General features: G+C 35.3%; 2 protein-coding genes across 4 annotated transcripts; one reads left to right on the forward strand and one right to left on the reverse strand.

The window, feature by feature from the left end:
* The first annotated feature begins 1,035 nt into the window (after positions 1 to 1,035).
* Positions 1,036 to 8,826, forward strand: LOC125850405 (vacuolar-sorting protein BRO1). Its single transcript, XM_049530258.1, has 9 exons — positions 1,036 to 1,517; positions 2,183 to 2,490; positions 2,789 to 3,742; positions 4,328 to 4,417; positions 5,352 to 5,420; positions 6,258 to 6,398; positions 7,068 to 7,116; positions 7,861 to 7,964; positions 8,088 to 8,826. Exons 1-9 carry the CDS (start codon positions 1,157 to 1,159, stop codon positions 8,649 to 8,651), a joined length of 2,640 nt encoding a protein of 879 aa, XP_049386215.1. The 5' UTR covers positions 1,036 to 1,156; the 3' UTR covers positions 8,652 to 8,826.
* A 271-nt stretch (positions 8,827 to 9,097) lies between these two features.
* Positions 9,098 to 18,492, reverse strand: LOC125850406 (uncharacterized). 3 transcript variants are annotated; one of them, XM_049530260.1, is made up of 14 exons: positions 18,264 to 18,492; positions 18,065 to 18,174; positions 17,847 to 17,957; positions 17,687 to 17,744; positions 15,740 to 15,829; positions 15,138 to 15,232; positions 14,888 to 14,941; positions 13,369 to 13,506; positions 12,224 to 12,281; positions 12,013 to 12,127; positions 11,815 to 11,884; positions 10,924 to 10,995; positions 9,771 to 9,909; positions 9,098 to 9,443 (listed from the first exon to the last, which is right to left on the reverse strand). In XM_049530260.1, exons 1-13 carry the CDS (start codon positions 18,439 to 18,441, stop codon positions 9,793 to 9,795), a joined length of 1,266 nt encoding a protein of 421 aa, XP_049386217.1. In that variant the 5' UTR covers positions 18,442 to 18,492; the 3' UTR covers positions 9,098 to 9,443; positions 9,771 to 9,792. The 3 variants fall into 3 exon arrangements, with proteins under 3 accessions (XP_049386217.1, XP_049386218.1, XP_049386216.1); XM_049530261.1 differs by having other exon boundaries at positions 9,110 to 9,446; XM_049530259.1 differs by lacking the exon at positions 9,098 to 9,443 and having other exon boundaries at positions 9,665 to 9,909.
* Positions 18,493 to 23,017: the final 4,525 nt, after the last annotated feature.

Below are 23,017 nucleotides of genomic sequence, written 5' to 3' on the forward strand. Positions count from 1 at the left end.
GAATTGGGGGTATATATAGAAAAAGGAAAAAAACAAGATAAAAAATTAAAGTCTTGTTACATAATTTTTGTGTTTCAATTTATTTGTTTTATATTTTACTTAAAAAATAATTATTATTTTAAATTGTTTTAAATTAAAAATTATGTAAAATATAGTGAGATCTCTTTTTATCTGGTGGTGTTCAAATATGTTATAGTTAAAATTATAGAATTGTCACACAAAAAAGAATAAAGTTTTTTTAAAAGAAAGTTGAAAAATAAAGTAAAACAGATAAATAGTGAGAATATTAATTATTTAATACTCTCTTAGATAAAATAACCTATATATTATATTTAATGTGTTAATTTTATACTTAAAAGAAACAATAATATACCTGATGTAATTTTACAAATTGAAGTTTATGAAAATGAATATGTACATATTCTTATTCCTATCTCATGAATATAGATAAATTATTTTGATTGATTATCTTTTCAAGTAATGTAGTCATGCTGAAAATAATGAGAGAGAAAGAAATAATAATAATAAGATAATTAAAGCTAGATACAACCCAAATTAGTAAATTTAGGGCTCATTTAGTTGCAAAACACGTCATTTCAGAATTAGTTATGCCCAAAATTATTATTTCATCCTTAATGTGGAATAAAAATTACACTACAATCCACAAATTTATCTCAATCAAATATGAGATAAACTTGTCCTAAAATTAATACCCAAATTAATTCTCTCTCATATCAAATGAGCCCTTAACCCCCTCCCCCTGAACCTTACGTAAATTATAAGTTTCGTCCCCCAAGCTATTCACAATCTTAAAAACACTCTTTTGCTTGAATAACTAAACTTAGATACTTCCCGATCTGCCACATGACATATCAAGTAGTCTCAATCTCTTGTAGGAGCATGAAATTTTTAATAAAAAATTAGATATATATTGCACTCATATTATAAAATTAAAAGTATATTTAAATTCAATTAATCAGCTAAAAAGATGTTCTTAAGACAAAATATTAATTTACGTGTAATGTTTTCAATACGCACCAAAATACACGCTTGGGATTTTTCGCCGAAGCTCTCATTTTCTTCTTCTTCAAACAACAAATACAGAACTCCATATTCGTTGCAAATCATCACTACTACAAAAAGTTCACCGGAAAACATGGCGTCACCGTCGTCGTCGGCCAACGTCATGCTGGCGATCTTCGAGAAGAAAACCGTAGCACTCGATCTCTATCGTCCATTACGAAACTACATCGTTTTCAACTACTCCGAACGCGAAGCTCAAAACCTCGAAGATGATCTCCAAACTATCAAACAGTACCGTTCCGAAATCGAACGTGCTCCCGCCGATTCGCTACCTGCTCGCCGTGACATGTTACAAAATTACTATAAAGCCCTCTGCGCTGTTGAATCTCGCTTCCCTATATCACCTGATAAGGATCACATCAATTCTGTGTATTTTACTTGGTACGATACTTTCAAGATCAAGCAGAAAGCTGTGCAGCAGAACATTCATCTAGGTATTGAATTCAACTTTTTTTATTTGATTGGACTTGAAATTATGCGTACAATAGGTGATACGTGAAGTACAACTTAGAATTGCTTTGCACTTGATTTTGAGCTGCTAACATACACTGGTCTAATTTTCCTTTCAATATGCATCAAGTATCCTGGAGTTTGGATTTTGGAATAACGTCTGAATTTGCTCCAGAGATTTAAAAACTTTAACAAGATTAAGATTTTAATCGACTGATGCAGAAGGTAATAGATAAAAAATAGTGCAATGCATCATTTGGAGGCTGGTCCTGTTTGGTTTGGGATCTGGAAAATGAATGACTGTTTAGAAAAGCTGGTATTAGGTAGGTGACTACAATCAATCAGTGTCATTGAAACTATATGGTCAGTTGCAAAAGTTAATAATTTTCGAGGAGTAACTGACCATTGGATTTGATCATAAAATCTCATATAACAGAAAACAGTGATTAAATAAGTAGGAGCTTCAAAACCAAACAGGGAAAAGGTATTAAATGATTAGTTTCATGCCAATATCTAAATTGTTGTTAAAATTCAAACTTGTACCTTCTCTATATAATATGGTGACCTTATAAACTTACAGAAGTCAAATCTAAGCTTAGTTAATATCATCTTGGTATATTATTTATATAGCCTTTTTTTTTTGCCACAGAGAAAGCTGCTGTTTTGTTCAATCTAGGGGCAGTGCACAGTCAGATGGGATTGAGTTTGGATCGATCCGCAGTGGAGGGGCGAAGGCAGGCATCACATTCCTTCATTGCTGCAGCTGGGGCATTCACCTTCCTGAGAGACAATGTGGCAATGAAGGCATCAATGGGTACCTCCACCACAGTTGACATGTCAGTGGAATGTGCTGGGATGTTGGAAAGACTCATGCTAGCGCAGGCTCAGGAGTGTGTTTTTGAGAATACTATTGCCAAGGGAAGCACACCTGGAGTCTGTGCAAAGATTTCAAGACAGGTTGTCTATTGGTTATAGTACCTTATTTGTTTCAGCTTTTGCCACTGCATATTCTCTGTAGTTTAGTCGAGTTAACTTTTTATTTAATTGTATGGTAGATAACAAACACCCCTCTTGCATAGGATTCAGCAAATACATTTCCCGATATTTGATTATAATTAAAAAATCATTCTTGATATTATGTAGGCCATGACATTTTCTGGCTGGTCTGTTATTTTTATGTAAGATGATGAAGTTTCTCTTTGCATTAATAAATGCAACATTTAGTTTTAAAATGAGTTTGCACATATGATTACAGGTAGGGATTTATTATGAGGAAGCCTTGGCAGCATTAAATGTTGCACCTTTAACCTACCACTTTGACAAGGGTTGGCTGGCTCATGTTCAGCTAAAGGCTGCCTTGTTTTATGCTGAGGCCTGCTATAGGTATGGTATGGAGCTCCATGAGAAAGAAGAAATTGCAGAGGAAATTGCGAGGTTGAAGAGTGGGATTAGTGCATTGTCGGAGGCCAAAAAAACTTCTTCAAAAGGAGCAGCACAGCAGCTCTTGGATGCAATTAATAAGCTAGACGCTAATTTAAATCAAAACTTGGCGAGAGCTGTGAAGGAGAATGATAGAGTATACCTCATGAGAGTTCCCCAAGCCAGTTCTTTGCCTCCTCTTCCAGCATTTGCGATGGTCAAACCTATGCCAATGAATGATGTTCTGGACGCAAGCAAGGAGAAGATGTTTGCCAGTCTTGTTCCTGATAACAGTGCTAAAGCTCTGTCCAGGTACACTGAAATGGTTGATGACGTCATTCGGGCTCAAGCTGAGAGATTGCAACAGGGAAGTGAGCTAGCTCGAGTAAAGCTAAAGGAAATGGACTTGCCTGATTCTATTCTTGCATTGGAGGGAAACTTAACTCTACCCATGGCCTTAAAAGAAGAAGTAGATGCAGTTCAAATTTGTGGTGGTCCAGCTGGTTTAGAAGCTGAGCTACAGCAGCTCAATGATCTGAAGAGGGTGAACCAGGAATTACTGATTCAAACTGAGGAGCTTTTGCAAAAAGAAGCAACCGAAGATGCTCAATTTAGAAGTCAATTTGGAACACGATGGACAAGACCTCAATCTAGTACTCTTACAAAGAACCTACAGGATAGGTTAAACAGGTTTGCAGGTAACTTGAAGCAAGCTGCAGAGAGTGATACCAGGATTGAACGATCAGTGAGGGATAATGCAGCACTAATGTCGATCCTTGACCGCCGTCCAGTATGTTTTTACTGAGCATTTAGATTCTTTGTGAAACCTTATTTTAGATAACTAGCCATGTAATGTGTATTTAGCTCCGTCACAAACTTCACTCATCAAGACATGTAGATAAGAATTCTGACGTTCTATGCTGTGGGTTCTGTAAATAGACATGATATTAGTGGGTATTCTTAGGATAGTCGTCACATTATGAGATATCAAAATAAGATCTTTTCGACAACTTGTGACATTGGGATTTGAGAGAGCTTAGTGACTTGTTTGACATGTATTTAATATATCTGCCATTCCTGGGACCCCGCGCGTAGAGGGAAATTAGGGCACCAGGCTGCTTTTGTTTTTGTGTTGTTTCTATTTCTCTCAATTTTTTAAGAAATATATGCTGTCATTCATATATTTCTTAGATATTTGATTTCAACTACACAACACTGAAGTGCCTGCTCTTTAGTATGTTGTATGTATATGCCATGTTACAGTTGGAGAAGAAGTTCATAGTTAAAGTCATTGATTACAATGTGATATTACTTTTATGTCTCCCCAAGTAGCTAGCAGAAGCATAATCTAACCTGGCACTTTTCTCTATGATAGATTGAATCTGCTCTTCCAACCTTGGCAAGACCAATCATGTCATTGGATGCCAATGAAGATGCCATTGCGGGAGCTCTGAAACAGAGCTTGGTAAGACGAGTTAACGAGGCTACATGTGTGTTACTGTTCTTACTGTATCCTTTATCATGGGTTATGCTGCAGCCGTGTTTCTATAGCAGCTATAGAATATGTGTTTCTAGAGTAGCTATAGAATATTCTCTTGAAAACACTTCACTAGTGATGTTTACTAAAGAACGTTACCGGTTAATGTAACCTATTTACTAAAAGAAAGTATACAGCACCTGCATGTTGTGCTTTAAAAGGCATAGCTACTTTCAGTTTGAAAATTGTCTAATTACTTACAAGACATAATCAAGTACCTTTTTTTACAGAGACACCATGCAAAAATTTATGTTGCAAGTTTTGGTGTATTAAAAGAATACTGTATTAGTGAATACACAAAAAGGAAACATGCAGATTCACCATAAGTAACAACAGTAGAAAAGAAAGCTTAATAACAAGCCTGATTAATGCCTAAGTTATGGTTTGATTAAAAAAGGTTGAATTTGTTTGGTGGTCCACCTGGAAGGTAAGGAACACAATACATTTTAATTTTTGAGAGAAGAAAAGAACTGCTAGTATAGTGAAATACAAATGTATTTCTACACCATCTTTTGGTGCAATACAGCTTCTTTTAATGATGTTGAAGCCATGACTGAATTTTTTAGCACTTTATACAAGTTGCAATGATGCTAACTGTGCATATTCTCCAGCGCTCACTTGTGCTGTTAATCAATATTCTTATCCTTTACCGGTTAAAAATAAAAAGAAGATTGAATTTATGGACTGTGAAAGACAAAGTTCCCGACTTCTGTTGGATCTATTTGGGGGATATTTCGTTTATTGGATGAACATTCTTTAAGTTGCAGCCATAATAATTGTTTCTACAAACTTATTTCATAAAAAAATAAAGAAATAACCGCCTCCACAGACTCTTTCAAGTTTTTGGTGCTTATATTTGCAGAGACAATTAGAAGGTCTTGGCGCTCAGCGTGCAGGGCTTGAAGATATGCTGAAAGAAATGAAGAGGAAGGTATGATAACATAGCCATTTGTACCTTATGCAGTATAAATTTTGAATTCTAATTCTAAAGAGGTGGACATATTTTTAAACTCAGAACTTTTAGCTTATGTATATAGTTATTAAGTATGTACTTCTTTTGCTCATAGGATTGTTAATCAAGTATGATCTTTTGAATTTCTTGAAAGAAGCGGAAACAAAGGTCATTTGATAGTTCACACATAAGAGGTCTTATTTTATCTGCTACTTGATAGTACTTATCATGGTACAAGTCACATAAGCTTGCACCAAACTGAGCAGAATACATGCTTGCTTAAAGTATTATGGACTGGTAAATTAATCCTTGTCCTTGCATTTGCTTAATAACCAAAAACAAAGAAAGAAAGACCACACTGCATTTGGTTGTCCTAGCAGTGATTCACTATTCATTGTCTATTAGTAAAATTGCTCTTGTTGTTGCTAATTCCTATGTGCATGGTCCTTCTGGGGGCACCATAGTGTATCATGATAGCTACTTCTTTAAAAGTCTATAGATGTGGTCTCACAGCTCCATTTCCTTTTGGAGCTTAGGAAGTCAAAGAGTTCCTCTGCTGCACATGAAAGATAGCATTTGCCTTAAAGAAGCAAGCACATAAGGTTAACACTACTTCCTAACTGGGTTTAGTGGTTTCTCTTTAATCGTCATCCATTGACAACAGGTCACCGAAAATGAATTGCACTTTGTCTTGGTCAAACATTTTTGTTTCCATAGGAAAGGTGCTTGTTTCTCGGTATTTGGTCTGCTTCTTTGCTCACTGATCCAGGATTTGTGGGATCCAGCTTTACATTTATATTGTGGGGTATTGCACAGGATGATATACTTCCTAAGCTGATGACATCCACTGGCTCCCACGAGGATCTTTTCAGAAAGGAGATCGCGAAATATGATCATATTTGTGAAGAAATTTCCAAGAACCTTGAGGCACAAGAACAATTGTTGCTGCAGATTCAGGTCTCTGATATAAAGTTTAAATTTCTGGGATTTCACTTTTTAGTTTAAATTTCCAAGAACCTTGAGCTTTTAATATCATGACTATTCTAGGAGAACATTAACCTGGTGAATTTATGATTGCACATTCTAGTCCAATGCCACATTTTGCATTTCTTCCAATATTTTATGTATCTGGATTGATATTTGGAGTAGTATCTTGTTAAAATGAAATAGGATTTTCCTTTGCATTTCTGATATTTTCTTCTTCTGATTTTGAGAAGTGGGGATAATATTTGAAACTGAGGGAAGCAGGATATGTTTACTTCTATATTGTAATCCCTTTTGCCTGTTGTATGGAGTTTTACTAATGAAATTATCTACCTCATCAAAGAAAATTTACGAAGCTATTAAGGAGATTGTTCGAAAAAGGAAAGGGTCAAGGAGATAAAAGATGATCTACTACTTGATTGCAATGGCTTTCTTATGGGGTTTGTAGTGCACTGCTTTGTTCTAATCTGTTCCTAGGGGGTGACAAACAATGCTTAACATTTGAGAATCTGTGTAAAACTAAAGCCCTATTGATGGCTGAACGACATAAAAAATCCCACTTCTAGAAAGACCAACTTACTATGACTTTATTATTTCAATGTATATCTTTGAGTGCTCTCTAATAATATTTTTCATTTGCAGGCTCAAAATGTGGACTTTGCTTCTACTTTCAATCTTGAGGATTATAAAGGTATCTGCACTATCTTCCAGGGGTACTGCCTGAAGCATGCTGAAGCTTTGATTTTTATGGTGCCCTGTGGCGTTAATAAACAAGTTCTGTATAGAAGTAGGTCGCAGTCACTGCTTTTTGCAAGTCTAGTTTCCCCAGGAACATGGTGAACTGCTGTCACACCCATATATAGATCTGTTTCCATATTTTATGATCACATTTGTAGGACAGGAGGCAGGAGGCACTGGTTGGTGCACTAGGGTGTCTATTTTTCTTCATTTATGAGTGAAGCTTTACCACATTGAAAGACCAACTTAGTATTCTTATATACCAACGAGAAGATACTAACAAGCAAAGACTTTTTCACTACTGGCTAACAAAATGTCAATTAGCAGAAAGACCGATTTAGTATTCTTATTTAGCAAGATGAGAAGTGCAGAAATGTAATGACCCAAAAGTGATGTTACCTGGATGAGCGGAATTCCTTGTGCACCCTAATCATTTCGGAAGCCAGGGACACCAGGAGGCTATGGAATTAAGGCAAAGGCCTCGATCATGTTGTCAATGAGTCAGGAAGAGTAGAAGCTTGCTGCTTCCATTTGTAGCAACCAATACCAAAGGAACAATGAACCATGTTCAACCCAAATACAACTATAGATGTCTGATATGCTTACTCTCAAATGTTGTTCTTGCTATTAATTTTTGTCCAATGTTGATTTCTATTTCCAGCAGTATTAGTTAATTTTTATTCGCTCAATGTTACAGCATCCCGTGAGCGAACCTATAAGCAAATCGAAGCTGCCATTTCAAAATATCAAGAAATAAAGGAGAATATCAACGAGGGATTGAAGTTCTATGTTACACTTCAGGTATGGAATTATTCATCTGTTTGAGAAAGGGTGTGTGTGTGTGTGTCTGTACTGGGATTCACATTCCTCTGCCCTTCGACTGAAGAATGACGAATTGACATTCTCCTTTCATGGGTTAAACAGGATGCGATCACAAATGTAAAGCAACAGGGCAGTGATTTTGTGATGACAAGAAACATGCAGTGCCGGGAAATGATGGATGACGTGCAGAGACAAATGTCAGGTCTTAGTTTTCAGGAGAATAAAGGTTCAAATGGCTATAATTATCCTTCTGCTGCTCAGTCTCATCAGGTTACAAGATCCAATCCCCAACCGCCAGCAGACCCCGCGAATATTCCCAATGCTGTTCGACCTCCGGCTCCTACTTACCAACCCCCTCATCAGCCTGCAATGCCTGGTTATACTCAAAATCCACCACCTTATGGTGCTCCACAGCAGCAGCCTCCACCGCCTTACAACTTGCAAGCTCCAGGTCCACCATATCCACCAACTCAACATCAACAACAGCCTCCACCAAACCATGAGTATGGCCAACCTGCATATCCGGGGTGGCGGGGTCCCTACTATAATGCACCTCCTCAGCAACCTGCACCTCTGCAGCAACAAGGTTCTATGCCTCGACCTCCTTATACCGTCCCTTCTCCATATCATCTTCCTCCCCACCAGAGTGGCTATTACCAGCAATGATAGTTTTTTCTGTCTGCTTCTGCAGTATTTTTTGAGTCATTCTCAACAGGGGTTTCGATTCGTTAGTTGTCTCTGTTGATACTAGCTTTCCATTGGATCACATTATGAATTGTATGCAAGTTAATGAAACACATCTAGGTTTACATGTATGTATAGAGTTGGTCTCTTTGTATGATTCTTTATTCCGTGCGACTACTTAAATGCATTTTGATATACTAATTTAAAGTTCCGCTACTTTGTAAGCTATTACAATAAAATTGAGTAATTTTCTCCGGTATCACTATCACCTCCTGTGCTGGTGAATAGCAGGCACGTCGAGCAAGAAGATAGCTCCTCATGCCAGAATTGCTCGTATCAAGATGTCAATCTGAGATCTAATTTTCTACTCGATGTCTGCCAACGAAAAAAGGCTCATGATCTAAATGTGCAGTCGTTAACTGGTAATACAACCCCAAGAAAATTAGATGTAGGGAGGAGAGTAAGAATTAATTAAACATCAACCTTGTTATAAATTGACTCGCTATACAAGCTCCCAAAACTATATGATAGCCTATACGTTTAGCTACATATGCTAAAACAATACTCTACTCTCTTCAAGTGCCACAAACTACTTTGTCAGTTGAAATATGTGCAATTAGATCATTAAACCCCACACCTAGTTCGATAACGAAACTTTTCTTCCTCTTTTTTTTTTTTCCTTTCTTCGCATTCAAGTGATAAAACTAGTGTTTGAAAGTGGAAATATAACATGTGAGGAGTTCCCTCTCCATGGAAAACATATCATCCAAAATCCTGCTGAAGGAAACACAACGATTAGTTGACAATACATATAAATGACAAAGCAGAAGAGCTCCTATGTCATCAATTTCAAAAACGAGAAGAAGAATAAAAAGAACGCCTTTCACATGAGATAGAGCCATTAGAAAAGAATACAAGAAAGTGTGGAAGACTTAAGAGGACGAACAGAGACATGACAGACCAAAAGAAACCAGTACATTTGCTTGGGTGGGTAGTTGAGCAAGCACTCAAAAATTCTGATCAGCTGTTTTGCACATATCAGTATTTACAAGAAAAACAATTCATAGTGAAGAAATTGCCAAATTTTTCTTGGTAGCTTACATTTACAAGAGAAGATCATGATTCATGCCTTGTGTTGTGCATAGATTGACGTACGAACTGCATGATGAGAAGACAAGTATTTTCCATTTACAAGAAGTTGTTCCACAAAATCCACTCGCACTGATTTGAACTGGTAGTGCTGTAGGGTCAAAATTAACAAGTAACTTCATGAGGATGAGGTTTGAACATGTAAAAGACAAAAGTCTAGCACAGACTAAATGAAAAACTTCCAGCCTTAAGGCAATCTTCATTCCACGATGCACAAAAAACTAGTCCTCCAAGAATTGCTTGAATTAACCGTTCATATTCCCTCTATTAAAATGCAAGTTGGTTTTTGCTTCCATTCAAGATGAAGTCAAAAAACAGAATGACTTTCCAATGGGTTCTCTTACTCCTAATTGCTGGTAAGGTTGGCAATATTATCCCCTAGCTGGAGAAGGATAATTATACAAGAGCTTAAACAAAGATATCAAACTCGGTAATCCTTGCTTTTGTTTTATCTTTCTTTCTAGTTCTAGTAATTGGTTATTAGAATTAAGGTAATCCATAGCTGATTGGAAATTTGTGCTTTTAACAGTTTCATATGCTGCAAATATTTCCACAATGCAGCCACGCCGGCAGAAGGTGTGAACAAGGAGGAACATGAGTATAGATGTGGGGTGGTCGGGTCAGGTATGGTGGACTGGGTTGGCAAGGAAATGTGGATAACATGGACCTCAGATGGAAGAGGAAACATAAAGCAGAAGTTCGCTGGCGAGTTGAACGGGTAAATGAGAGTTTGAATTTAACATGAACGCTAAACAAGAGTATAAAACCTGCTAGGAAGAAACTGATATGACATTTTATCACCAGCGTTGACATGGGCTATTTTATCTGAATCGGGTCAAATCCTACCTATGAATTCTCTGTGCTTATTCTGTAGTTAAAGTGAGGTTCACGATAAATACAACAATGTTCCTTGTAACTAACTAGGATTATGCTGGTGATCTCATAAATAAAATGTTACTATTTTACCGATTAAAAAAATAAATATAAAGAAGTAAATACAATGATTTTCGCAAGCTAGAAACAAGAAATTTTGAGATATCCAAAGTATATGGTCAAGTTGCAACAAGTGCAGTATACCATAAATAACATAACAATAGGAGATTACCTTCCCTTTCCAAGAAAAATCAACAAAACGGTAGAAAGGCTCCAATAAGGTGACTTGATCTCCTTCTTTAATCTGTCAATAAGAGTATATTGCACTTGAATGAAGTGATAACTTATGGGACCTTGGCAAAAGGATCAAATCAATCCAAAAGTGGCTAATTACTTTGATAAGTCTAGGTAAAACAGCATAGTCATGGTTATTTCTACATTCACCAACTCTTATTTTCAAAATTAATACATTAGATAAAGTTCAATTCAATTAGTCACATCAGTTTGTTCTTTGTCAATGCAGGACAGAGAAGGTGATATGGTGACAATTTTGAAGTAAGCAACACATCCAAAGAACTAATGAATGCATTCACTGTATCAAATCTGGGGTCAGATTGAAATGTGGGGCAAAATCAGATCTTGAATGATTCATTCACTTATTTACATGAATGCAAAGAACATGTCTTATAAGGAATGGAAAAGAAACATTTCTTCTTGAAGATGTGTGATGCAGAAAATGAAAAGCTTATATGGCAGTGCTCTAATATTAATGATACTACTACAGGAGGCAGTCAATGACATAGACTGTTCGGGCTCATGGTTGATTCAACGACATCACATTATTATCTTCTATTGAGGCTAAGGTATTTTTGAGTACGGTATCTACACTTCCTATAATTCTTCTTTCAAGTAGGAAAAATGAGATGAGAAAAACCATACTATTTATCAAGCGTATTGCTACTGCTGCTGTTAAGCACAAACAGGGACATGAAAACAAAAAAAGTGTTGGTTGCTTAATCTGTTTCTTCAGTTTCGTAACAAGATCCCCTTTTCTCATGAATTGAGTAACACAAACAAAGAACCGTGATAAGAGACATTAAACAGCTCCAGAAGGACGACTTACAGCATCATTACAAATACCATACACCGTAATTACATAACACGTGTGGTTGGAATCAGATAGCACGTAGCACCTGCAGAATATAAGATAAAAGTTTGAAAACCAGTTAATAATGCCATTTCATTTACAAAGGAGATAAATAATGAGCAAAGTGATAAAACAATGAATTGCTCTAGGTTCATAGAAATCAAGGTAACTTACAATGGAGCTACACTCTCTTTCTTAGCAAAGAACAAAACTTTCCCTGTGACTGCAATTCCTTTATTAAGACCTTCAGATAGGAGATCCATGGTTGCTCTTTTGTATGAATGACTCACTGCAGGAAGTTCTTTGGTTAAACCTTCATCCATAATGAGGTTTGATCAAACATCAAACTCTTTTGCTAACTAAGTAGATGAAAATAAATCCTTACAATCAACTGTAGCAAGCGATGATGATAGGGAAGAAAGCCGCTTAGCCTTAGTCTGACCCTGAGAGATATGACCAAATCATTCAACATTCTTCAAGTGGCATGCACAACAGATGTTCTATGCACCCAACAGAAGTGATTGACACAAACAAATTCAGAATTGTACACTTCTTTTTTTCCTTTTGTAAGAACTCCTCTACATTGCACGAAAACATGGAAGAGCTGAAGAAGAAACAACTAATTTTGGAAGAAATACCTTCCAGTACAACTAGTACATGAATACGGACTAAATAAACCCATTAAGTGGATGAACTGGATTGATCAGCAGGTCAAATGTAAGAAAAGATCAATTCTTCATTGATTTGTCTTAAGTACTCGTAGTATCTTGAATGCTAAAACCCCTTCTCTGGCACTGGTATATCATCAAGCCTTACGCTATCTCTAATTAATTGACTATTTTGCTAGTAATTTCCCGTTTCTCCTGAACTGCTTTCACCTATCAACTAGCTCAAAAAGACACATTCAAATTGGAGAATATATTCATTGAATTTGGTGCAACCTTATTAAGGTTTCTAACTCGACCTCTGTAGCATCAAAGTATAAACAGAATCCTAGCATCAACTAATTTCTCAGTTCCCCCAAGCATTGAACGGATCCACAATAATGTTTGAAAGGAAAAACAATCTTTTGGGACTTTCTTGTCATACAAATTTAACATGACAAATTTGTCTCCCCTCACTACCATTAACTAGAAATTGTTAATTAGACACAGCATCTAAAAGACTGACATATGAGACGTTTTATTGCATCAGAAAAAGGAGACATTTTTTTTTATAATCTGCAAGTCAGGTATCATAAGCTGCAAAAGTATCACCCGTGTGTTCCATATCAGGGACAAGACTCTGTTTAAATGCATTGAAATTTATCAAATCCCTTCTTCTTTTTGGGTTCTGAAAAAGGTTCTATTTGGATGTTTATACATCTCAGACAATAAAAATTAGATGAACAGTAAGTGTCCTATCATATATCTTCAGATATTTCCTTATGACTCTAGTGCTGTCAGCCATGATTTCCTAAATGCTTGCCAAAATAAAACAAAGAATCACTGGATATACTTTATGCAATCTAACCACAACATATAATCTCACCCGAAGCAAATAGTCTAATTTATCAAGAAGCAGAACTATCATTCGTGCATCCTCCATAGCACTAAGACCAGGATCCATTAATGCAGCAGCTTCAAATCCAGTAAGGGCCCTCTCATAATTCTCCAGATATTTGTTCACCTTAAGAATCAAATCATATTCAACCAAGCATTAATTGTAAATGATTCGGAGAGGAAAGTGAAGACATGATTGTGCATGCAGACATTAGTTTTAAAAAGGAAGAAAAATAAGCTTCTTTAAATAGGCTTCTAATTTTGTATGACTATGCATATAATGCCCAAGCCACTAAAAATATTAAGATCATAATAAGCAGAGAGAAAACTTTGTATAGATTTGTAGATCTTAATAAATCCAATTCTAAGCATAACCAGAAGAGGAAAAAGATGAAGTGAGAGTTAATATCTGCATATATTTATAATAAATCACTTACGCACCCTATTCATGAAGAGTCACCGATTTAGTGAGGAAAATGGAGTGGACTAGTTAATAATTGGCAATTCGTTCGTTTTAATTCCAACATAAGCATTTGAAGTTGCAGATATATGCATTTTGATGGTTTTCTTGAAACTACATCAACTATGCACCCCATTGATATCTGCATATATTAAAATATCATTTGAAGGGGGTTCTTTGAAGAAATATTCTCTTAAAATGCTAAAGTGTTCCTACAGTGAAAAAGGTGATAGGATTCAAGAAGGAAAAAAGAAGGGTTAAATGAGTTGACATCACATTATGTTTTCCCCTCATCTCGAAGTTCCATCACATTCCCTGAATTGACAGATCTCTTTGCTGATGAAGGTCCCTGCATCAACTAATTTTTGTCTTTATTATAAAGTTTCAGGTACACTCCCAAATCGACATTTCATTACTTGGATTTTTTGAGAAATTAATTAATTAATATACACCTTTTTTTCTGGATCATTCAATTGGCATTCTACTTATATCTCAAACGCAAAATAGAACCATGGTCATACAACAACACCACACCAAGTGAAATCCAACAAGTGGGGTCTGGGAGGGTAGAGTGTATGCAAGCCTTACCACTACCTCGTGAAAGTAGAGAGGTTGTTTCCGATAGAACCGTGGTCATAAAGAGGCATTAATTCCACAACTAAAATGGACTAAGGGGGTACTGCTGATGGACAGAAGGCAACAACAACATACCCGGATTAAGTGGGGTACGAGACCTTACCCCTAAATTGGGAGGTAGAGAGCTGATGGACAGAAGGCAAAACTGAAAAAGAAAATCTAGCTTTCCAGCTTGTAAAATCTCATTATGGGATACTTTCCCATCTAATTTTCTTTCCTTTATACATATAGCTGACCCCAACTTGTTTAGGAATGAGGCAATCAGTTGCAACCACAACCAAACTTCTAACGGATAACAAGTGAGTCTAGAAAGGCCACTTTTGCTATAATGTTTCTGAGATGTTATCAAAGAATCTCACACTAAATTACTATACAATAGAATAAATCAGAATTGAGAAGTTATAAGGCTTACAGTGGCACAACTGTAGTACAGATCAGGATTTGACTTCATTTTTTCATCTCTCTCCTGAAAAGGGTCCAGAATTAGAAGAGGTTCCAAGTTACTAAATAAAACATAGAGCATAACGGACTTAAAATGCTCAACATACAGCCAATAAACCTGAAGTTCATGAGCAAGATTATAACAGGACAGGTGCAGACTCCAAGAGACATTGCGTTTAAGATAAGCTTTATAGAAGTCAAATCGGCAAATGCATACTTACAGCATTCTGGTACGCTTTTAATGACTGTAGAAGCTTGCTGTGGTCCCATGATCCAGTCACAAAAAAAGAAATGAGAAATGCATTTCCTAGGTTATCTGTTAAAAAAAGATGGAAGCCATACTAGTCAATAAAAAAAAGGCAGATAAAAGCCCATTGAAGAAACTTGAATTTGGATGCATTAAATGTGAATCATGGCTCATCTATCCGGAGAAATCCATACGGAATCAGCTAGAGTATGAGTCTAGCAGAACTTTAGCCGTGCATAGTGCTGAAGTAACCTAAGGTGAAAAGTGAAGTGTAGCATGCACTCTTTTTTTTCTTCTTTTTTTTTTTTGTGTAGCATGCACTCTAAATGTATAAGTACTAAATCTACTTAGTTGCCATGCCTTAATCATTGAGTGTGTATAGAAACTACATTTTACTTCTAAGCTATAACATGTTTTAGAGCAAGGCAAACATGGACTTAATATCATTGACAAGCACTAGGTCAAAGGTGAATAAAGAAGTAGATAGTGGTTGAACAAAGAATGGTCGTAACAACATATCTAAGGGATGTAGAGCTCAGAATTAAGGAAGTGTCTCCTTTAAACTAGATTCCTTACACCAAGAATATCCATCCTTGACATCCAAAGTGATTGCTTCCCTGGCATGTTTGATGCTTTCATCAACAACTTCTTCTGGATTTTCAGCATCTGCAAAGTAAATATAGATGAACAAAGTATGATCAGCCTTCTTAGGAAAAGAAATGCCAGCGAAGATGTTAACTTTTCACCATAAGCAAAAATACAGACAAGAAAGCTTAAATATACAGTATTTACTTTAATACTTCAAGATTAAGATAAATACTCTTAAAGGTAGAAATTTCGAAGTAGAGTGGTTGATCAGTTTGGAGAGTAGAACAGAGGGATAAAAGTGGTGTCCATTCGTATTTTTTTTTGAAACGGGTAACTTAGTGGTGTCCACTTGTATTAAGACTCAAAAGAACATGTAGAATAGAAATCTCAGGCAGAAATTACAGTAACATCTATTAAATTATATGATCATACTGAAGTTAAGAGATTTTCTAAGGAAGAATCAGAAGAGAAAACTCCAAGGATGAAAATTGTCACATTGCAGCAGCACAATTTTTTTTAATCAAAAAAAGAATGTATTCTGTTTTCCCTGCAAAACGTCTGGTTTCTTTCTAGTCAAAATGTCCATGATTGACATAACTCGTAAGGGAATTGTTCTTCATATCTGACTCTGATCTTTCCTTAATTTCTGCCCCTGCCAACTGGTCTATTTGATTTAACTGCCAGCCACACTCACTGAGTCCCATAAAGATTCCAGAAAATACACCAGATTTGCCAAGTACACCTTCTATGCAATAGATGTCTCACATGTTCGATAGTCTTCCCAAAAGCAACACCCACTACAGAGATTGAATAATCTTCTTTGCACGTTGTAATGTGTTAAACATGCCTCAGTAAATCTATTCATCCAAAAGAAAAACCAATTTTATTGGAAATTTTGCTATCCCTAGCATTTTTAATGGTCCTTAAACATTATCACTGACTTCATTCCTCAGTAGCTCTGATAGCACAACTATATAGAATAATTATTTCCTCTGTTGTTCTCCACAATTCTGAATCCTTTGGGTTTTCATCCGGTATCAGCTCTTCTAATGACTCAGTAACTCTGACAGTCTCCGAATCATTAAAGTTTCTTCTAGATTCTACATCTTTGTTCTAGATTGAATAAATTTTGTTTTGGTGTTCCATTATCCTGCAACTTATCAAGCCACAATCTGATATTTACCACACCTACTTTCAATTTGACTTATTCAACAAACTGATTCCATAAGGTTATATTTTTCTCCATACAACCCCATTAAGTCCAAATACAGCCCTTAAAATTAGGTATTGGAAGATATTATCATTATGGATGCCTCAATTTCTCTAGACATCAGGTTGGTGATATTTGTGGGTTCCTAGCAAATCGCACAAGTCTGACCACATTGGCTTGAATTTCTATTTAGAATTTAAAGTTCCTTACATGATATCATGTCCCCATCTTTGGAAAGGAAAAGTTCTAGTCTTCCTTTTTTTGATAAAGTCAAAGTTTTATTGATAAAGTACCAAGATGGCACAGGATCATACAAGACTCAACAAACATACAATAACATCAAACAATCAAGTAAACTCTCCAAGGGAGAATTCTAGTCTACCATTTATTTAATGCTAAATAATACATCGTAGAACTTTTTGTGTGTGTGTGTGTGAAACAGGTACTATTGTATTCCTCAGCATTAATAATATGTTGGAGACCTCAAAAAGGAAACAGGAAGTATACATAATAAATCATTCAGTTTGAAGTTCTATATGGTTGTACCCAACTTCATTAGGTTTGGTCACTCGGTAAAAGAAAGCCTTCGTATGGTCACATTTCCTCCTATTCACTATTCAGTACTAGTATACATATATACCTTATCAAAAGAAAAGGACTAATATATATGTACTTATGATGCTCGTTAAGGAACAAAAAAACTCATAGCATAAAGCAATATTCACCATGAGACAGTTTCCTTTCAAGCATTGATAGTTGACATAGAATCTTCTTATTTGGACCCTGAAAACATCAACAAATGGAAACATTATATGTGTAGACCTTTTATATAATAGTTCACTAGTAAAATCTTATAGTAACAAATGTAGCAGCAGCATAAACCACCTTGCCAAGAGCAAACGTAAAGCAGTTTTTAGCTGCATTTAAATCTCCTTTCTTCCAAATGCAATTACCCAGACACAGCCAAGCATCCGCAAGAGATGGATTCAACTTAACCTAAAACGAACAAATCGACAAACACTTCAAATAACAATGCTACTAACTCAATAACAAAGCATATTTAGGACATCCAATTAGTTTTCTGTATTTTGTCTTTCACTCACAGCTTTAGACAGATGATCCTCAGCTTCCTTCTTATACACAGGAACTGCATCCAGTATTTTCCCTCTTAGATACTCATAGGTTGCACGTTGAAGTGGCAATTTCCTCTTTTCTGCAGAAATTTATCACAAACACAATCCGAACTCAACGGAATTCCTACTACTTCAGCAGAAGTTAGCTTGAATAATACAGAGAGTTTACCGATAGGAATTTTATCGAGGATTTGAAGAGCTAGATCAGATTGGCTTTGCAATTTGGAGTCTCTCTCCTCCGAAGTTAAGCGGAAATAGTTGTCGCGAAAGTTATAAAGGTCATCGGCGGCTGCAGTTGCCAGTGCAAACAAGTCCTCTCCGGCGACTTCTCCGGTTGGAATGCTCATCTCCGGAGATTCTGCTCGAGGTTAACGAAGGAAGGCTGTAATACAAAATTACAAAATAAGCTTATTTAACTCATTTTTATATATATAGTTTTGTCCTTAATTACCAAATTAGACTTATAATGCTAATAAATAATTTTTGTAAATCATCTTAATCTATAAATTAAAACAAGAGCAACTTTCACACATATAGCAAATAAAAAAATCATATTTGCATGATATAGCAAAGTTTGCATAATTGCGCTCCATAGCAAACATATATATATATAATTCGCTATACATATACAATTGAAAGCTATGTCTATTTCGCTATACATATATACAAAAAGAAGCAATTGTATAATTCGTTGGCTCCTCTTCAGATTTGTATAATTTTGCTGGCAGGCTATTTGTATAAATTGTTGTTAGCCTCTCGTTTGTATAAATCATTGACAAAAATATTTGTATATCGCTCTCTCTTTCGCTTTAGACAAACATAAATTAAACATTATACAAACATAAATTATACATTATATTTGTATAATCTGTGTTTGTATAAAACGAGAAAGAGAGAAAGGCAAAAGAGAACTGGGCAGGGGAATATTTGTAGTGTATAATTATAAGTGTATAAGACGAATATATATGTATTTGCATATGTATATACAATTTTCTTTCGCTTTATACAAACATAAATTATACATTATACAAACATAAATTATATATTATATTGTATAATCTGTGTTTGTATAAAATGAGAAAGAGAGAAAGGCAAAAGAGAACTGGACAGGGGAATATTTTTATTGTATAATTATAAGTGTATAGAACGGATATATATGTATTTGCATGTGTATATACAATTTTCTCTCGCTTTATTCAAACAAAAATGCAATTTATACAATTCTGTTGTATAAAGCGAGAGAGGCGAGCACAGAGGGAGCGAGCGAGAAAGGGTGAGTGGCGAGCGAGAATTAGGAGACTGGCAAACGTTTGCTACGGGGCGCAATTAAATCAAATAGTAGCTACTCCATTTATTTTAGATTATAAATTTGTCATTCTGTACAATTATCCCTTAAAACAATACTCCCATCCATGATGATATAATACTAGTTAAAATAAATAATAAAGCAAGAAATTACTAATTTTAGAAAATTTTAGGGGCATTTTCCGAATAAATTTTTATCAAATTTTAGGATATCATCATTATTTAATATAATCTATAGTGAAATAATTTTAGAGAATTAATGATGACGGGGAAATCCGTTTTTAACTTTAATTTAGGGGATCAGGAGTCTACTTTCACTTGTTGAATTATGGTTTCAGTTTCAAGAATTAATTAGCATTAGATAATAATGATTTTTTTATCGAAGTTTCCTCTCCTTCCCGAAAGCACCAACATGATTTTGTTCTAAAAACAATGTAAAATTAACAAATCTCGTAAATCAATCATTATTACTAAAGATCGAACCATAGCTCATCATAAGAAGTATTTAGTTAATATGTCGTGGTTTTCAAAGTCATAAGTATAGTTGCACGATGTGTTGATCACGATTTCTCATGATTCGAGAGCAGACTACTTTCACAACTTAATACTTGTTGGAGAAGTTGCACTCTCGACAGTAATTGAATTTGTTATATTTGTGTTCAATTTTCCTTTCTTGAATTTTCTGATTGCGGTATCATGGAAGAAGAGGTTGTGAATCTTCCAATCTCAATAGTTCGGACAATCGAATCTTGACTTGATCAAGACCAAAAAAACACTGGACAAAACAGAATTGTAGAATTGCAATAAACCATAAGCTTACAAGTCGTTACATTCCAACTTTCTTGTTTAAAAGGGGTATCAAAACAAAAAGAAAACTAGGAAATAAAGATAAATTAACAAGTAGCTACTAATTAAGAGTAACACAACAAAGAAAATAGTTACTCTGCAAATACTAAAAATTCAAAATTAAACAGAAAAAGGAGTGTTGAAGATCCATATAGGTGGACTAAATCTGTGATACGATTCACCAGTATAGTGAGGCTCAATTGTTTCGTCAAGCAAGTTATATATGCCCATGTCCTTGCCACCTCCTTTTTCACTGAAATGGTATGCAGTAGAACAATCATCCGTAAAATATATATGATTAGCCTTGCATCCATACTGTTCAACGGCCAAAGATGCACTAAACCCCAAAAAGAGTGATCTGTTCTCCAAATCATCAACAACCTCCTCATCATTCTCGTTATCAACATCAACTTTGCTAGCAACAAATTCGTCAACACCATATGTCTTAGTTTCAGGATGGTTACAAATTCCATCTCGAGTGATTACAAATAATTCACCTCGAGAATGCACAATGTAGAGTTGCATTCCACAGATAAATTCAGAAGGCACTCCTTCAACTATCCTTCCAATAGTTGGTTCTCATCCTCCTCTAAAATCCAAAATTACAACGTTTCCTCGAACATCAACCCCATAAAACTGTCCATTATCCCACGTTACATCAACATATGCAGCTTTGCGAGTTTCAACTGTGACAAAATCATTTTTTCCAGGTTTCCAGTAAGCTAATGAACGAGGAACTCCTTGATTAATCATCAAAATATAATCGTTAGTGGTATGAGGATCCGAAGAAAGCACACTGCTTTTTGAACGTAATACTCACAGTAACCGCGTTCATTATCACAATCGAATCCTTTCAATGTGTTCATGTGAGGTAATTCGATAAGAGTACGAGAATTGAGATGGAACAAATTCATATTCCCTTCTTTATCTGCTGTAAAAAGGCATCCTGGAATTCCAACACCCAAACATCGTTTTCCAACAAGCTGTGGAAAATTCATGGTGTAAGTAATACCTTTTGTTAAGTCGAAAAACTCGCGTTTTTCTTCGTTTCCTTCCTTCTCTGCCAACATTAACAATGGAACTGCAACTTCAACTTTCTCCGCATCCATGATTGATATATTTAAAGAAAAAATATCAAAACTTTGAAAATTTTAGACTAGGCAGCTTCATAGCAAACTTATGTTTGCTATGGCTATCAATATGTATATTTCAGTATACATATATAAAAGAATCAATTGTATAATCTGTTTCGATATACATATACAAAATAGTCAATTGTATAATTTGTGTTTGTATAAAGCGAGAAAGACAAAAGAAAATTGGCAGGGGAAGATCTGTATTTGTATAATTATAAGTGTATAGGACGAAAATATATGTATTTGTGTTGTATATGCAATTTTCTCTCGTTTTATACAAATACAAACACAATTTATACATTTGTGTTTGTATAAAGTGAGAGAGGCGAGTGAGATCTGGGAGAGTGCGAGATTCTCTGGGGAGAGAGGCAAACGAAAAGATGTGCATATATACAGTTTTCTCTCGCTTTATATAAACACAAACACATTTTATACATTTGTGTTTGTATAAAGTGAGAAAGGCGAGGGAGAGACTGACAGCGAGAAATTGAGAGTGGCGAATGACAATTGTTTGCTACGGGTTACAATTAAATCAAACTGTGGTTATAGCATTTAATTTGAATTAACAGTTTGCTATTTTATACCATTTTTCCTACTTTAAAATAATTATCTAATAGAGCTATAATATTATTTTAGTANGAGTTGCATTCCACTGATAAACTCAGAAGGCACTCCTTTAACTATCCTTCCAATAGTTGGTTCTAATCCTCCTCTAAAATCCAAAATTACAACGTTTCCTCGAACATCAACACCATAAAACTGTCCATTATCCCAAGTAACATCAGCATAAGCAGCTTTGCGCATTTCAACTGTGATAAAGGCGCCTTTTCCAGGTTTCCAATAAGCTAATGAACGAGCAACTCCTTGATTAATCATCAAAATATAATTGTTGGTTGTATGAGGATCCGAAGAAAGCAGTGCTTTTTGAACGTAATACTCACAGTAACCGAGTTCATTTGAGTCCATTATCACAATCGAAACCTTTCAATGTGTTCATGTGAGGTAATTCTACGCAACTTTACTCCTTAAAGTTAAAACAATACTTTAAAATAATTATCTAATAAAGCTATAATATTATTTTAGTAGTAAATTTACAGGGTTATACACATTCCTCTATTTCAGGCATAATTAAAAATTATATCCGACTAATTTTTTCCTCTCTCACCTCTACTATCTTATTTCTCTCCCACGCGTCGTGACTCTATCAATTTAACACAATTTACTTTTAATTTCTCCAAGTTCAAATGGGAGGTTTCCTCAAATTTGCGCTTTTATGATTATCCTTATCAAATAAGGATTTTAATTAACGATAAATATATCTATATATTTATTTTTCCAATAGCAATACTGTTGTTGAAGGGAGTCGTTCAAACATAAAATATCAAAGGAGTATGTAACAAAAGATTTGGATAAATCCCAAAACAAAAAGGAAATCTTTTTTTATTATTTTTTATGTAGTAAACCTAAGTAACGTTGTCCAAAAGAAATAAGTAAACCTCAGAAACACCAAATTTGGATTGAATTTCTCTGTTCCTCAAGGCTCATAAAAGGGATGCAATTTAGATAGGTTTGTTTTATTCTATCAATCGCAATATCATTACTCGGCCCTCACAGTTAGAATTCTGAATTCATAAAG

Source organism: Solanum stenotomum, unplaced genomic scaffold (genome assembly GCF_019186545.1).
Source record: "Solanum stenotomum isolate F172 unplaced genomic scaffold, ASM1918654v1 scaffold16821, whole genome shotgun sequence".
NCBI classification, from domain to species: domain Eukaryota; kingdom Viridiplantae; phylum Streptophyta; class Magnoliopsida; order Solanales; family Solanaceae; genus Solanum; species Solanum stenotomum.

What these genes read in the sequence shown, in the direction of transcription:
- LOC125850405 (XM_049530258.1), top strand. Translation starts at nt 1,157, where the DNA reads ATGGCGTCACCGTCGTCGTCGGCCAACGTCATGCTGGCGATCTTCGAG. An exon ending in GCAGCAGAACATTCATCTAG is followed by an intron (nt 1,518 to 2,182) that starts GTATTGAATTCA and finishes TTTTTGCCACAG; the next exon opens with AGAAAGCTGCTGTTTTGTTC. An exon ending in GTGCAAAGATTTCAAGACAG is followed by an intron (nt 2,491 to 2,788) that starts GTTGTCTATTGG and finishes ATATGATTACAG; the next exon opens with GTAGGGATTTATTATGAGGA.
- LOC125850406 (XM_049530260.1), bottom strand. Translation starts at nt 18,441, where the DNA reads ATGAGCATTCCAACCGGAGAAGTCGCCGGAGAGGACTTGTTTGCACTG. An exon ending in AGGATCATCTGTCTAAAGCT is followed by an intron (nt 17,958 to 18,064) that starts GTGAGTGAAAGA and finishes TGTTCGTTTTAG; the next exon opens with GTTAAGTTGAATCCATCTCT. An exon ending in TAAAAGCGTACCAGAATGCT is followed by an intron (nt 14,942 to 15,137) that starts GTAAGTATGCAT and finishes GACCCTTTTCAG; the next exon opens with GAGAGAGATGAAAAAATGAA.